Source organism: Argiope bruennichi, chromosome 1 (assembly GCF_947563725.1).
Source record: "Argiope bruennichi chromosome 1, qqArgBrue1.1, whole genome shotgun sequence".
Classification (NCBI taxonomy): domain Eukaryota; kingdom Metazoa; phylum Arthropoda; class Arachnida; order Araneae; family Araneidae; genus Argiope; species Argiope bruennichi.
The window spans coordinates 94922787-94938914 of record NC_079151.1 but is presented as its reverse complement, the minus strand read 5'-3'; the positions used below and the strand labels follow the sequence as shown (position 1 = coordinate 94938914).

At 30.7% G+C, this 16128-nt stretch overlaps 1 protein-coding gene across 1 annotated transcript in view; it reads right to left on the bottom strand.

The window, feature by feature from the left end:
• Positions 1 to 16128, bottom strand: part of LOC129973668 (uncharacterized) — a 107486-nt gene that overhangs the window by 40735 nt on the left and 50623 nt on the right. The window contains exons 7-8 of the mRNA XM_056087511.1: positions 11713 to 11864; positions 8029 to 8187 (exon numbers count right to left, since the gene is read on the bottom strand). Of these exons, the coding sequence (XP_055943486.1) occupies positions 8029 to 8187; positions 11713 to 11864 (311 nt within the window). The remainder of the gene's footprint in view (positions 1 to 8028; positions 8188 to 11712; positions 11865 to 16128) is intronic.

Below are 16128 nucleotides of genomic sequence, written 5' to 3'. Positions count from 1 at the left end.
AATTTTTAAGAGAATTCGAGGATCGTACATAAGAGTCCATTGATTCTTAATTTAATAAAAGTTTTAGAAGCTTTCATGATTTACTTACCTTTTCCTACAGTAAACACTTTTCATAAAATAAAATTTCAATACTGTTTCAGCAGCAGAATTTTTATACTTAACATGCCATTACTGTTTCATCTTCTTAGAATAATAATCAAACTAGTTGTATAGATACGGAATATCAACTTGTAAGCTATTCTTTCAGCAAACTGAATTTTCTGCTAACATTTATATGCAAATAAATATACTTATCAAAAAGTGAAATATTATTATCGTTATAGATAGTTACATTTTAGAAATCTGGAATGAGGCAAGACAGCAAATCAAAGAAATGAAATAAGAAGAAAAAAATGCGCAAGAGAGAACTAACGCTTGAACTTTACCTGAAAAAAACGTAATCTTCCAGACTTTTATTACACTTTCATTTCCATACTAAACATAGCAAATATACGGAAAAGTCTGCAATGGTCAACTACATCAAATGGTATTGCTTTTTATGATCCTGCTCGTATAACCCGGTACAGACAATGATTTACAACATATCCTTTGTCTTAAAACATTTAAATAATATTTCCCCTCTCGCAGAAAAAAAAGGCGTGAGTTTTTATTCTTATCTAAGATACACAAATATGCAATATTAATAAGATTCCTGACATCTTCAGAAGTAAAAATAGGAAGATGTTTAATAGCAAGACAAATTGGAAATAAATTTGGTGTGGGCTGCGATCCATGAAAGATCCTGTATGTCGCGATATCTAAAAGACAAAAGACGCGTCATCGCAGTAGCATCGGGAGAGATATTTAATCATAAAAGAAATGAACAAAAATGCGCCGTCTTCAGTCCGTGAAAAAAGATTTCACGTCGAGATGGTGATATCGAAAACTCAAAATCATTTCGGCAGTAATGTTATCGAATGGGGTAGACATAAATGTCTCCAGAAGTCAACAGCCCGTTCGATGATTTCAACACTGAATTGCCTTGCAAAAGAAAACAATGCGTCTTAAGGTTTCTTTTATTCACGCTTGTCAGTTTAACATTCTTAATTATTAACCAACAAAGCTAGTATTAGTCATCATATTATTGGGAAATCCGAAACGTATTTATTCAAACTTCTGTGAGTAAAATTCCTTTTATACCGTGACTAATTTTATGGTAAATAGAAGTTATAACCAGCGAGAGTAGTCTCCTCGGAACTTTCTTTGAGTATTTACGTGTTAACGCCGCCGTAGCTACAGATTTGGCGGTTTTTAAGTGCCGCCAATCACTTTCAAAATTCAACGCCACCGCAGCTACAGATTTGGCGGTTTTTAAGTGCCGCCAATCACTTTCAAAATTCAACGCCACCGTAGCTACAGACTTGGCGGTTTTTAAGTGCCGCCAATCACTTTCAAAATTCAACGCCACCGTAGCTACAGATTTGGAGGTTTTTAAGTGCCGCCCGCCAAAAAATGGCTTCAAGAATCACCAAACAACAAGGCAACAAGGTATCCAAAAGACAACTGCTTGTGAGCGGCAGAATTGCTCTTTATTGGCGCATTAGCGCAAAAACCGCCAAATCTGTAGCTGCGGTGGCGTTAATACGTAAGTACCCTTTCTTGTTTACTCTCTAATAAAGGTGCTATTCGAGAGCTGAATTTGGCATACCATTGGCGTTCAATATCAACAAAATAGTAACCTTGGCGACAATTTAGAATTTTTACTGAATCTATCGCGTCATCCTTGGTGAGTTATTTGGCAAGTACTCCCTGGCATGCAATTATTAGTATCCGAAAAACGAATTTGTGTTTTAGAAAGCGTTCTTTCCAATCAATTGAAACAAAAAGCTGACAAAAAAAAAAACTACACGTTTAGTTACAAAATCCCATACCGAATTTGGTATATTTAAGTCTACCATGCTTCTAAAAGTACAGATCGACAGATGATCAACCCTTTGTCAAATTTTGATCAAAATTTTATAAGTATTTGCTCTATGGATATGTTAATTCTGTGTATCGAGATTTATCTATCTAGTTTCCTTCCTTTTACAGTTTTCGTGTTAACATATATTTGAACAGCCGAACAGCTAGACTTCCTCTGAACGAATTTTGCTCAAAATTTGACAGAAATATACAAACCTAGTATAAAGACCGTATACCTTTTTTCATCAGTCTACTCAAAGCGTTTTTAGCTTTGTCACAGGCAGACCGACAGACATAAATACATTTTCCAAAACTGTGTTTTTCACATTCAGGGAAAAAAATTAAAAATATATTAATTAAGAATATTTGTAAATTTTTAATTGAATAAAAGTTATTAAAAAAGAAAAAAAAATCCTAGCCAGTTTCGAATCTTGACCTTCCGCATACGAGACGGTTACCTAGACAACCATGTTATCGGGATCATCGGGACGGGAGTCAAGGTATCAGTATATAAGCTTTAGCAAAAGTTTTAGCAATGGCCAGTCATTTTATCGAAATTGACTGGCCATTGCGTTTTAATATTTTCATGAATGAACATTCTCAATGTATACTATCATTATACTAAATTTCATCCCGATTTCAGATTTCAACCCCGTACCCTCCCCTTGTTAGATATGAAGAAAATATTTTTATATATCTTTTTGTCCCATTATTTTGGAATAATGTGATCTAAAGAAGGGTTGAAGTATACTTTAGTGCCCCCGAGTTTGTCACCAATATGGTAATCCAACGAAACGATCTTCTAGTAACCCTAATGCTGTTATGTTTACTACTTTTTACAATGGTTGAGTTGTAAATGAACAAAAACTATTTTATGAAAAATGTTAAATTAAAAATAATAAAAATATATCTATTAACGGTTTTAATTTAACTCTATATTATAATTAAAAGTTTCTTTGCTGCCAATAAGACATTGTAAGATTATTTTTAATATGAATACGAACTGAAAATGTTTATTATTTTGCCATTCTTATTTGTCGGTATGCGCTTTCAGAAATCGTCTGAATTCTTACTTTAAAATTCTGCAATGAAATTCCTTGCAGTTATCGTAATTCTTTTTGTGCTCTGACGGTTTTCTTGATAATTTGTTATGTCAGTAATTGTGCAAGAATGGATGTCTGGTGAATGGGATGGCAGGAAATATTTTGAACCTGCAGAATGGATAAAGGGTGAGTGGAATATATATATATAATTTTTTACAAGTTAATGAAGTTGAGAAAAGGATGCTTGTATGGAGAATGTTTTGATTGCTTCTTCCTCCGTTCTTTCTTTTCTTTTGATTATGTTCTGTTCGTGTTATCCACGCAATCCTTATGTTCAATGTGCTAGCGAAACTACTAGGTTTCCTCTCCCGCTGCTAGCGAACCCATAGGATATTTTTTAAGTTAAAAAATTCTGCCCGGTGCCTTCTTTAGATGCCGAAGGCATCATATGCTCTAAATTGCTCTGTATATACAATAGCCGGTTGCAAAACTTCTTTATTTCAAAATTGTTAAGATAAGCAGCGATAGTGATCCCAAAGGTTAAAAAGAAATCTCAAATAAAACAATACTTATCAGTAAAGATCATCATTTTATGCAGTAAGTGGTAACCGTAACTGTTTTGCAGAATTGTTTATTTTGTCTGCCATCTTTATTGGCAACTTGGCATTCTTGGTGCAGCAAGGGGCGTACTAAACTACACTTTTACCTAATGAAGTTTTCGCCTATCAGTAATTTTAAGTTCAAAAGAATTTTTTTTAATTTATTTTATTAATTACCTTTTGTTATATAGATATACCACAGACTATAATGCACCAATCATTTGATCATTCATCATCAAAAAGAAGGAAAAGAAATATTGCCTTTAAATTTCATGTGATTGCCATTTAGTAATATTACCTCCATCATCTTCTGTTGTCGAAACAGATATGGAAAAAATTTATGAATTTAAATCGAATATGAAAATTCTAATTTAATTCTTTAATTTAGATGGCGTAGAAGTTCTGGACATTTACAATCTGTTTCCCATCATTAGCTACTCATATTGATTTGATATACAGGGTAGCCATAATTAAACTGACAGTGCTCACAGTCTTCTGTAGCGAGATCTATTTGCGAGAATGACGCCACATTTTGTAGGAAGATTAAACAAGACGGGGGACGAAGGATTCCGCGAAAAAAAAATTAGTTCCAAAAGTCACCGCTAGGGGAATATGTGGCCCTGTGTAATAGAAAATAGAGTGTTAACAAAGACAAATCAATACGGAAATAAAATTACCTTTTATTTTGCTGATTCAGTTCAAGTGCAATATGGCAACACTTTTAAAAAAGCGAAAAATTTACATAAACACCGATAAAGTCTCCTTATCCGAAATTTCACCTACTGGGTAATAGAGAACGCTGAGCAGAAAAAGTTCTTTATTCAATGGCTATGGGGTTACCTTAAGTCCAAGGTCTATCAAGGAGTTGTCCAGGACCTGGCTAAGTTGAAGGATAACATATCACGGACTGTACGGGAGATTCCTGCAGACATGTTACTTTCTGCTGTTGTGAACACTGTGCACAGAATGCAACATGTGGTCCACAAACACGGCAGCCACATTGAACATGATTTTAATGTGCAAAATAAAAGGTAATTTTATTTCCGTATTGATTTGCATTTGTTAACACTCTATTTTCTATTACACAACGCCACATATTCCCCTAGCGATGACTTTTGGAACTAATTTTTTTTTCGCGGAATCCTTCGTCTCCCGTCTTGTTTAATCTTCCTACAAAATGTGGCGTCATTCTCGCAAATAGATCGCGCTACAGAACACTGTGAGCACTGTCATTTTAATTATGGCCACCCTGTATTTAACCCTAACCCAAAACGGCACAAGTAGTGCCTTCCAGCCGATCTTTGACAATTTTATATTCATAGATTCTTTTCATAATCTGATGAATAAGCTTTCTATCAATATTCCTTTTTTAACCTATGGAAAGTCTGTCGTAGTCCTTTTCGATTTTCTGTGAACCTATCGCAGTTATTCAATATTCGTAACAGCCCTATTCTATTGTTGCAAATGCAAGAAACAATCTATCTGTTTTATCACTTCGCACACAATAGACCACCATTCTTTTCGCATTTCTTTGACATTGTTGTAACTTATAAAAACACTCAGCATAGTATGTATCAAATTTTGTGATAAAATCTATAGAAAGAATAGGCATCTCAAATGCGGTTGTATTTGAAGTCAGTTCTTTTATAAACTGCTATAATTTTATCTTATATCATCTTATAAGAAGTTCAACAATCTTTGTATAATGTATAAGAATTGAATTAATTTAAAATACCTTTTAACATTTACACATATATTTGTTCAAAAATAATTCATTAAATGTGAAAATCATGAATAAAAGATATATTTAAACACTGTTCCAGAATTGGAACACTGTTCTTTTTTTCAGTATTAATTGGCATCTGTAAAATAGAATAGAAGAAATTTTGGAAAGGAGATTTTTTTCAACAGAAAAAGAATTGAATGATATCAAAAAGAATTATTACAGATATGGAAACCACTGTGAAATATGAAAGTGTCAAGTTTGCAAATTATGATTCCCGTCGAAGCTCATTGTTAACTCATACTCGAAGTATTGTTAACTCTGTTTCTAAACAAAAATGAAAGAAATGACAGAAATTGAAAAGGAATAAAAGATTTGAATGTTGTCTTTTCAGAAAACTATGATTAAAACTATAGTAGAAATTATTTGGACTTTGAATTCTGTCTATAAGCGGAAAAGATGGAATCGTCGGACTTTAAACGGGAAATGAAGTTTAGGATGTCTATATTAAATTGTACTAGAAGAACAAATTTGAGACATACTTATACAGGGTAATCAGTAAAGTTCTTTTAAGCCTATTCTAAATTCAAAACGGCGACTCTATAGCTAGCGAAGTAATGTGCATCTTTAATAAAATGACTCGGTTGAAATTATGGAGATAGTTTACAGCTCCTTTAGCTCCAAAATAAGGAAGATATAAAAATAATTCAAAAAATAAAGATAAAAAAGAAAATTAGAAAAATGCACTCTAGCACAGTAAAAAGCTCTACATAGTTATTTATAAAATTAGAGGAGTTATTTGCGATTAAAATTATAAATTTTCTATGATTTGGAAAAAAATTCATCTTAAATTTAAAAAAATGTATTCTCCGGTATTTGTCGAGTACGTTGTTCAATTATTATTATTAATATTTATTTATTTAAGCTTAAATTTTACTTCGTCGTTGTTTAACTCAGAAAAACTGTATGATAATAACGCAGAATGCATTGCTCAATTTAAAACCTTTTTTTAAATTAGGAAAAATTCATAAATTTTTTCTCAGCTATCTTCGCTAATTTTATTATGGTATAGCGTACATTTCTTATTGGACTTTTGGGTCGATTTTCTTTATTTTTTAAAATTATTTTGCAACTTCCTTATTTCACTGCTGGGGGTAATGTAACCTGTCTCAATAAATTTAACATAATCATTTTACTGCAGGTAAAAGTTATTTCCCTAGCTATACAAAACGATGTTTTAAATGTAAAAAGCTTAAAAAGACTCTACCGGTAACTCTTTATATAAGATGAAGAGAGAAATGGATTGTATAGTCAGTATATCCAGGAAGAGAAAGCACTGTGATTTAGAGTATTGGAGGATAAAGAAAAGTGAATTATCTAAGAGATTAAAAATGATAATATTCAAATCCATGCATATAAAAATCAATGATTGTATGTATTTTATACAAAATCTACAAATTTTGTCAGAAAGCGATGACACACTCGCTTTTCAAACTAAGATTAAAATCATTGTGACCTTCACTTTTTGAAATCCGATAGTTGATTAACATATAATTTAATTAAAAATCGAGTAATTTTGTTTATTTTTATCTAACAAAAAATTATCTCAGAAAAATTATTTTTATGCTATCTTTAATTTTAATGTATATATATTTAAATGAAGTTGATTCACAAATTATCTTTATGATGAAATTTGATTTCTTTATTCTATCAAATTATTCAATAGCGTGCTTTTGCTAGTGTTAAAATTAAAATTTATTTTTAAAAAATTGTCTTATTTGAACATTAATTCTAAAATAATTCGCTTTCGCTTCTATTTCAACTTTTTCTACTACCGCTTTTATTTCAAAATATATGCAATAATTAGCTCGAGCAGCAATTTATAATAGATTAAAACCACCAAATTCCTATTTTTCAGTCTTATCAGACAACAAATTTATATTATAAATAAATACATTTCGTATTAATAGTTAGTGTTATTTCGGATGAACGAGTCGATCGCCAAAGTCAGTTAATAATTTATATTCTTGTTTATTGTATCATTTCTAAAAATTTCCAGTCAGTTTATAAGATTTTGGATGCTAAAAATATTTATTTACCAATAAGCAAAACTAGAAAGTTAAACTTATAATTGAAAACAAACAAAATTATTTATTTCAAGCATATTAAATACTCTTTAATTAACATTTTAATAACATACACTTTAATTAAGTACGCTTAGTAAGAATTATTTTTCCCATTTACAAATTTTTTTAACTGAAATTATTGAAAAAATATAAATGATTCTACCATTTATGATATTTAGTATGATGTTATATTTTGTTTGTAATATGTGAGTAACTATGTTTTATTAGAAATTTGAAAACAAAATGTAGAAATAATCAGATGTTTTGATTCAATTCGATATATCTAATTTTAGGATATATCACCATCACGAAGGTAATATATCATAAAATTCGACTATATATATATAAAAAACATCAATTACTCAAATTTTTTATAATAATTTTAATAAAATAGTTTCATGTCATTTACAGATGATTAAATAAGATATGAAGTTAATCTCAACATGGCTGATATGATAAATTACATTCACCTATATTTTCCCAATGAAAGAAAATTGTACGAATTATGAGATCTTTCTTTTTTTGTGTCTTCTTTAAGAATTAAAAGATGGACTAAGAAACAGAGGATGACTTTAGTTGTAAACGGAGTATATTCAGGTACTGGCAACAACCCGATGAATCCAGCTGCTGTAGCTTTCAACTCTTGTGTAGATTCCAGGTGTATTCGGTTGCCCACAACCGATTCCGAATGAAACGATGCCGACTTGATAATAGCGGCTATTCATTTCACACACCAAAGGTCCTCCACCGTCACCCTGTGAAGAGTAAATTTCATTCTTTAAAATTTGAAAAAAATATGAGGAGTAAATACTTTGCCTTTAATTCGACAACAGTTGTCTCCGAACATATACTTTGACATTCAATGCCATTCTGTAATTAGAGCCGAGAAATTGTTCTTGAGCTTGTTAAAGTGAATTCTTTGCTCATATAAATATTTTAAGAGCAAGACTTTTAGAGAAAATATATTTGTTTGAATAGTGTGTAAAATATATCAAAAGGTTCGTAAATATTATTACTTTAACAACTGAACCTATACCTAGTTATAAAAAAACACTTAACCACTTCGGTGACATTAACTGCAACTGAAAATCCCTCTGGAGCTGAATATCCCGTAAAGACTGAGTTAATGATATTACTGAACATTTCTCTTATGCTTTTGTAAAATTTGAAATTAGTTTAACACTTGTTCTTAAGTAATATAAAAATAATATATTAGGGTGTCCCATAAGTTTCTTTCCTATTTCTAATATGAAATGAATACACAATATTTACTGTTTAAGATGCTATTTATTTTGTTATATAAGAACCCTTTTGCTCTTTTACCTTCTTCCATCTCTCAGAAAGTCTCATTATTCCTTCTTTCCAAAATTGTTGCGTTTTGGAAATAATCCACACAAGGTGCGCTTTTATTTCGCTGATGTGTTTAAAGCACGTATCACGAAGAGAATTTTTTAAGGACAGAAAGAAGTAATAATCGGATGGAGCAATATCTGGAGAGTATGCAGGAACATCCCAATTAAACTGTAAGAGCTTCTCTCTTACAACTAATGCAATATATGGTCTCGCGTTGTCATGATGAAAAACAACGCTTCGTCGGTTCTTTAATTTTGGCCCTTTTTTTGCTATGGCAACTTTCAATTGATCCAGTTGATGACGAATTTCGTAGAATTTATTGTTGCACCTTGAGGAAGGAACTCGTGGAAAATTGCGCCTTTTCAATACCACCAAATGGACAAAAAAAAGTTTTTTGAGGTGTATTGCCGGCTTGGGGTGTAGTAGAGCTCTGATACGACTGAAAGCGCTGACATAGACGGCTAATAGATAAGCCTGCTTGTTTGCATAAGCAGAGTCAGATAAGGCCATTCATAGCGAGATGAGAAAGAAAATTTTGAGACACCCTAGTAAAATTGTTATACTAATTGGACTAGTTAATATGTATACAAAAGTCCCACCACACAATGTTATTTAAGCGGTTTTTCACAATCGTTAAAATTTTATCCTCTATATTTTATTAAGTTTAATTTTATAATGTTATTCTTAGACGAAGAATTCTTGAATACTTGTCAGGATCTTTACGGTTGCACATTTGTAAATGCATCTCGAGGAAAGTAGAAAAAATAAAGGCTACTAAGAAAAAGAAATTATTAAGAAAAAAAAACTATTTTATTTCTGCCATCTTTTAAATATATAATCTTTTTGAAATGGTAATAATTATTTAATATAAAGTGCTTTTCAGAAGTTTAATTTCCTATATTTGTTCATTACCTTACGAGCAGAATAGACTCTGCACAAATAAATTATTTTTCCTTCCATAAGTCAGGTAATATAGACAGATGATTAAGCCGTCAGGATGTATTGGTTTCATAATTAACTAGCAGAAAGTTTATCTCGTAGATCAGAGGATTCCAGCATTTTCTGGGCTACCTTTCCATTTACAAGAAAGTATTTCAACGCTTTCTATTTCATACTAATTAATTGCATCAAATGTTAAAATGTTGTTGCCTCTGGATCCTCTATCGCCCACAAAAAAAGGCGAAAGGGCTCCAATTCCCATTAAGAGGTTGCAGTTATCCTTCTGGTAACCTACGTTGTAGGCAGTCTTCTTGAACTATTTATGCTATTATTCAAATTGTCCCTTAACAAGTTCATTGCCATGGCTCAAGCCTGATATTCGAACCGCCTATCTAATTCGATTACCTCTTTTTTGCTGTCTCTTAATTGTAATAGAAAAGACGTCATCTAATTTGATAGATTGTTGGGTATAATTAGAAACTAGGTGTGATCCACGAATGATGCTCATGGCAGTAAATTTACTAAATGTTATAAAATTGGATTTTTTATTCACCATGCCATAGAATTTCTTTTAATACGCGAAGATAAATTAATGTGATAATTAATATAATTTATGAATATGATAGAATTTCAGCGTGATTAAAATTTCATAATATTGCTAATGCATTGCATAAGACATTTCATAAAAACGAAAAAAAAAAAAATAATTTTGTCCAAAATCAGAAATTTTTATTGTAAAAAATTTTCATATTAATATTTCATTATATTTTTTATACACAGCATTTGATCAACAAAGAACTTGTTAAATTATTCTGCAAATACTATCGATAATTTGAAAGAAATTATCATTATTGATGTTCCGTTTCCAGATTAAATAAAACTAATAATGAATATAAACAGCACCTTAAAAGAAAATGAAAGCCAAAGTATGAAATAATTTTTATCTTGACCATATAATGTGCGTTTTCAGGTTATTACTCTGTGAACGAATTGAACGAAAAACTGTCCTTTTCTTCTGATACTTTCAGCATAATTTATATAATTGAAATCTATCATTTATTGAAAAATAAGCCATCAATGATTCGAGATGTTATTTTTTCCATCTCCACAACCTCCAATACTTATTCAAAAGAAAGTAAAAATCGTCATATACAAATTCCTTCTTTTAGTGTCACCTGTTCTATTTTAATTATTATTCCTTGGAATCAGTTTTCTTTTTTCTTCTATACTCGATGTCAATTAGAATAAAGCATTTTAATAACCACTTTTCACCTGTAAGAAGTATTATCTATATAGATTATATGACATATTCCTTTAAAATATCAATTTTTAATTTGGCTTAAAATATTAAGCTTTATTAGAAAAGATGAAACATTACTATGTCCCTAGACTTATCTCACTTCCAATCATAAAATAAATTATTCAAAATGCATTAAAAATTCTTTTTTATTACATTAAAAGCTGATTCCTAAACTGCCCCGTGATGAAAATTGACAACGTTAAATAAAAATTCTATCCTGATTCTGAAGAAAAAAAATCTTAAAATAAATTATTCCTAATTGTTGAATAATTGAAAAATGTCTTATTTAGCAATTTACTTTCAAATAACTGATGCAAGGGAAAAGTGATATTATAAAAGTTTTGTTTTCACTTATTGATATTTTCACCACTAATGTGGTGTAAGCAACTAAAGCAAACTAAGTTGGAAATTTCACTGATAAAAGCGGGAAAGTTTTTATCATCTTCGTAATGTCTTAAATAAGGCACTTCTTCCCCGTATCGTTATCACTGAAATATGAAAACGTCCGTTATATGCCTGAAAGCATTTTTGAATTACCTAACTGAATTTTACGAAAGCAACAAATAAGAATTATGTTTAATGGTGCTATCTCGAATTGGAAATACAACCTGATCAAGCTACTATACAACAAATGTTTAACATAAAGTGAGCATGAAATCAATACAATGATACTAAGCATTGTTCTTACATCGCAAGCGTCTCTTCCTTCTGCGCCTGCGCAGAGCGAAGTAGCCGGTAATTTGTAACTGGGACCGAAATGAAACTTCAGAGCTCTCTCACAATCATCGTTCCTCCAAAGTGGTACGTTCACTTCTTTCAAGATTACAGAATGATCTGTACCTGTAATAAAAGAAAACTAACTATAATGATATCAATATCATAAAAATCATCTAAATTAATATTTAGAGAAATTTTTAACAAACAAAACCACTATATTAAGCCCATTAATTTTCTCTATTAATAATAAAAACATTCTTCGTGTATGTTAATGTTTATCATGAGTTGATAATTAAAAGTTTCTTCGTTGAAACAATCATGAACATCAAGCTATGCTTAAGAAAATTAATTGAAATCAAATATAACCAATATTCCAAGCGAAACGACTGATCGCCAGAAGCGATTAGTAACAAAAAAGCTTTGCAATGCTTAAATCCGATCCATAACAATAAAAAAATTGACCCTATTTAGAAATTATTTAAATTTATGAGTCAAAATCCCGAATTATTATTTGTAATTTAGTTTAAATATGTGTATTATTTGCTTTTATAATGTCTTTAGGAATTAAAAAGTGATTTTATATATAATTGGCAGATTACTTCATTAAAAAGCAAGATTTTATTACGTTAGGAAGAAGAAATATCAGAAATTATATACTTTTATTCAATAAAAGTGTGATAAATAGATAAATTAAAGCGTGATAACTTTTTAATTATTAATTCTTCATTTTATTTGAAAATTGTAGGTGCGCATTTCATTTTTTTTAATTTTTATTTATTTATTTATTTTAATATTTCAAACTCAAATGAAATAGACGGAATTATTCATGAAATAGAGCTAACGAAATTATAGAAGATACAAAAAGATTAATAGAATTCATTGTTTAAAAAAAGGCTTTAAGAACACTTTAGTACTCGCCTCCTAATGCATATTCATGTGGGAAAAAGCGAAATATCGAAAGCCCATTAATTATTATTAATTTTGAATGAATAATATTTTTAGTTCATCAGATTGCTTGTGAAAAGATATAATAATCACACGTAAATAACAACTTTTATGTGAATGTTGTAAATAGGCTTAGTATAAAGCAGATATTAGTTGTAATACAAGATTCAAACTCTCCCATCTGCAACCAAAAGAGAAAAGATTAACCTCCTCGAAATAAAATATTAGATAAGAAAACATCAGAAAATCATCAGTCAGTAAGGAACAAAACTGAGGACTGGCAGCTGACTCATTTACACTAAATATATTCGGAATGCCAAATAACTGAATCGAATTGTGGATAATTAAGAAAATAGAAAATATTACAAAAAAATTAATAAAAAGTAAACTAAAATAGTTGAGCAAATGAGAAAAATAATTATAAAAATGTGAGAAATAAATAATTATTTTTTATTATTGATTAAGCATTCTCCAATTCTTTAGTCAATAGTTTCTCAACAATTAGAATGGTAATCAGAGATCCTGCCAAATTAGAATTTCAATATATTTTTCAGTTCAATTTCAATCCATTCTAAGAGGCCTAATGTTGATTACTCCCAAGTTCACCCTTTTTGAAAGTGCTTAGAATGGTAGCCATTGCTTTCCAACTGGAACATTAATGACGCTTTTAGTTTGATGCCTTAAAAGCGCTATGGTCAGTGAAAATTCGATTAAAGTAAAAATGTCCCATGATCCTTTTGGAGACGCTATGGATATGTTAACAGGGAATTGGCTCAAAAGAAATTTATTTGCTCTAATAAATTACATAAATAATGCTATCTTCCCTTGTGTAGCTTTCCTTTACGCAATAAATTAAACAATTAAAAATAACCATTGTGAAGAATTAACATTGATTTAGATCTTGCTGAAATCTTTATTAATACTCTTAATTTTCAACCGTCAGGAATTTTTTAAAAAGAATTATATTGTCATCTGAAATTTGGAAGAATTCATATAAAGTTTCTAAAGTTCAGATGAAAAAGCTTTATAGGAATTATTAAAGTGCTGATTTCAAAAATGATACATATTTCGTCGTCTTTGAATTTTTCTTCTACCATTGACGAGTATTGAGTATTGATTGAGTTGTGATTGCAACCTCGTGTTATATTTGTTGGCACCTTTTCGTCAGTCTCAAAACAAAAAATTACATCTTCAGCATCGAAACATTCAAAGAAGATTAGTCGAGGTGATTTCGGTTCGTTTACCTCTCTTAAAACGTCAAGAAAATAAAAAATGAATAAATCAAGTAATGCATTAGCTCAACTCAATAAATAGTACTTAACTTTTCAGCTCAGGTCATTAAAATGTTTGTTTCTGACTCAACGAACTGGTTTCCTCTTTCATTCCAATACCATCAAGGATGTTTTTGCAACCTTAACCCCTCCAGATGAACTTGTCAAGTTTGCATCTTTTTTAACCTTTACATCAGGCTATACGATTCAACTTGAAGGTAGTAAACATCATAGTTAGAAAACATTCTTTAAAAATTATTTCAGTCGTAATTGGTTTGAAACTTTGTTTTGTTGAAACACATTTTACACAGATGATGAATATTGAAATGGTTAGGCCTAAATTTATCTTAACATATATATTAATTTATTTTTAAGCTAAGTTTTCTTATTGTTGAAAGACGCAGTTCTCAACGCTCAATATGTATTTCTAGGTATATGTTACCTGCCATATACATTAAATCCCGGTATTTTATAGAATGCCAGGGCCTTCTAAGGTAAAATATGAAATATGGAAGTTATTTGAATATATTATAAATGTGAATATTATTTCGAATACGTTTCTCTGGAAATTAAGTAGAATGAAAATATCTATAAGACTTTTAATTGAAAGATGTGCTTTCTATAAGGATATAAATGTTACTCAAAAAGTAATAAAAAGAATGTCGTTAAATTGTTTTATTTAAAATACATAAAAGAAAATGAATAATACAAATAGGTGCTATTGTAGAGAATGCCTATTAAATGCGTGAAAAATTAATCAGTTCACATTTTGCTTCGAAATACGTAAATATTCTATACAGTTTCCAGATTTCAAACTTTTTCAGTGAACCTTATATGTGAAATGTGAGCTTTTAATTAATTGGAAGAATTTTCCTATAAATCGCAGTTTCATTTTGTTTCTTTATTATCTGTGGAACTGTTTAATCTTTGAGACAATTTTGCAATTCTTTATCAAATAATTATGACCAGAAACCTAAGTAGCGACCTCTCAGTATCAATACCAAAGCAAAAAAAGAAAGTTTGGAATGCATTCGTTTATGCATTCAAGAAGTGACTTTTCCAGAAAAATAACATTTAACCAGCATTTTTTTTTGTCTATGATTGTCAAATAATATGGCAGAACATCGTCGAATAGTTAGAGTTACTGAATGATTGCACTCTGAGAAGCATGGTAAGAACTAAAAAGAAATTTACGTAGAAGTGTTGTTTTAAGTTTAAATGTAAGCGGCTGAAAAAAGAAGTGAAACATTCATTATTTGAGAGAGAGTAAGGGAAAGTGTTAGTATATACGAGGTGTCCCACAAGGTATGCTGCGTCAAATATTTACAGAATTGGATAGGAAACATCATGACAAGTATTTTGATATGTAACATGAGGGGTCTCCGAATATAGCGTCATAGTCTAATTACACGAAGAACGTTAATTACGAATCCGACAGTTTGTATTCCAAATTACTATGAGTACAACGATTACAGAACATGGAATTGCAATTACCAGAGACTGTGGTGAAAAAATTCAAGAAAAAAAAAATTAGGCAATCATCACAACATAAATGGCACGACGAGTATACGAAAGATTGAAGGAGATCGACACTGTGTTAGACAATGTGCTGCGATTGGGAAAAAAAGATATGCGTGCAAGAACGGAAGTTAATGTTCAGAAAGTGAAAGAAGTGTGTGAAGCAAGTCCATGAACTTCGGTACGATAGGTGAATGACAATTCGACATGTCCAAATGCATGGTGCATCGGATAATGAGGAGGGATATGGCTCTGTTTCCTTACAAAATTCAAATCAATCAACCACCAACAGTGACGAGGCGCACTTCCACCTCAAAGGATATGTTAACAAACTGAATTTAAGATTTTGGGCCTCTGAAACTCATCATGCAATAGTTCGACCACTGCACCCACTTAGGCTCACAGTTTGGTGTGCGTTATCTGCCGAAGGCCTTATTGGACCAGTTGTTTTTATCGAAAGTGTCACCGGTGAAGTTTATTTTGACGTGTTGAATGTCATCCCTTCCTTGTATGGCATAGGCAAGATAAGTGATAATTGGGTCATGCAAGATAGACCTCACCACACTCAGCGAGGTCTAGCTTAGAGAAACATTAAAGGAATTAGCTTAGAGGAACTGGAAGTTTCACACCTTAATTAGACTATGATGTTATAT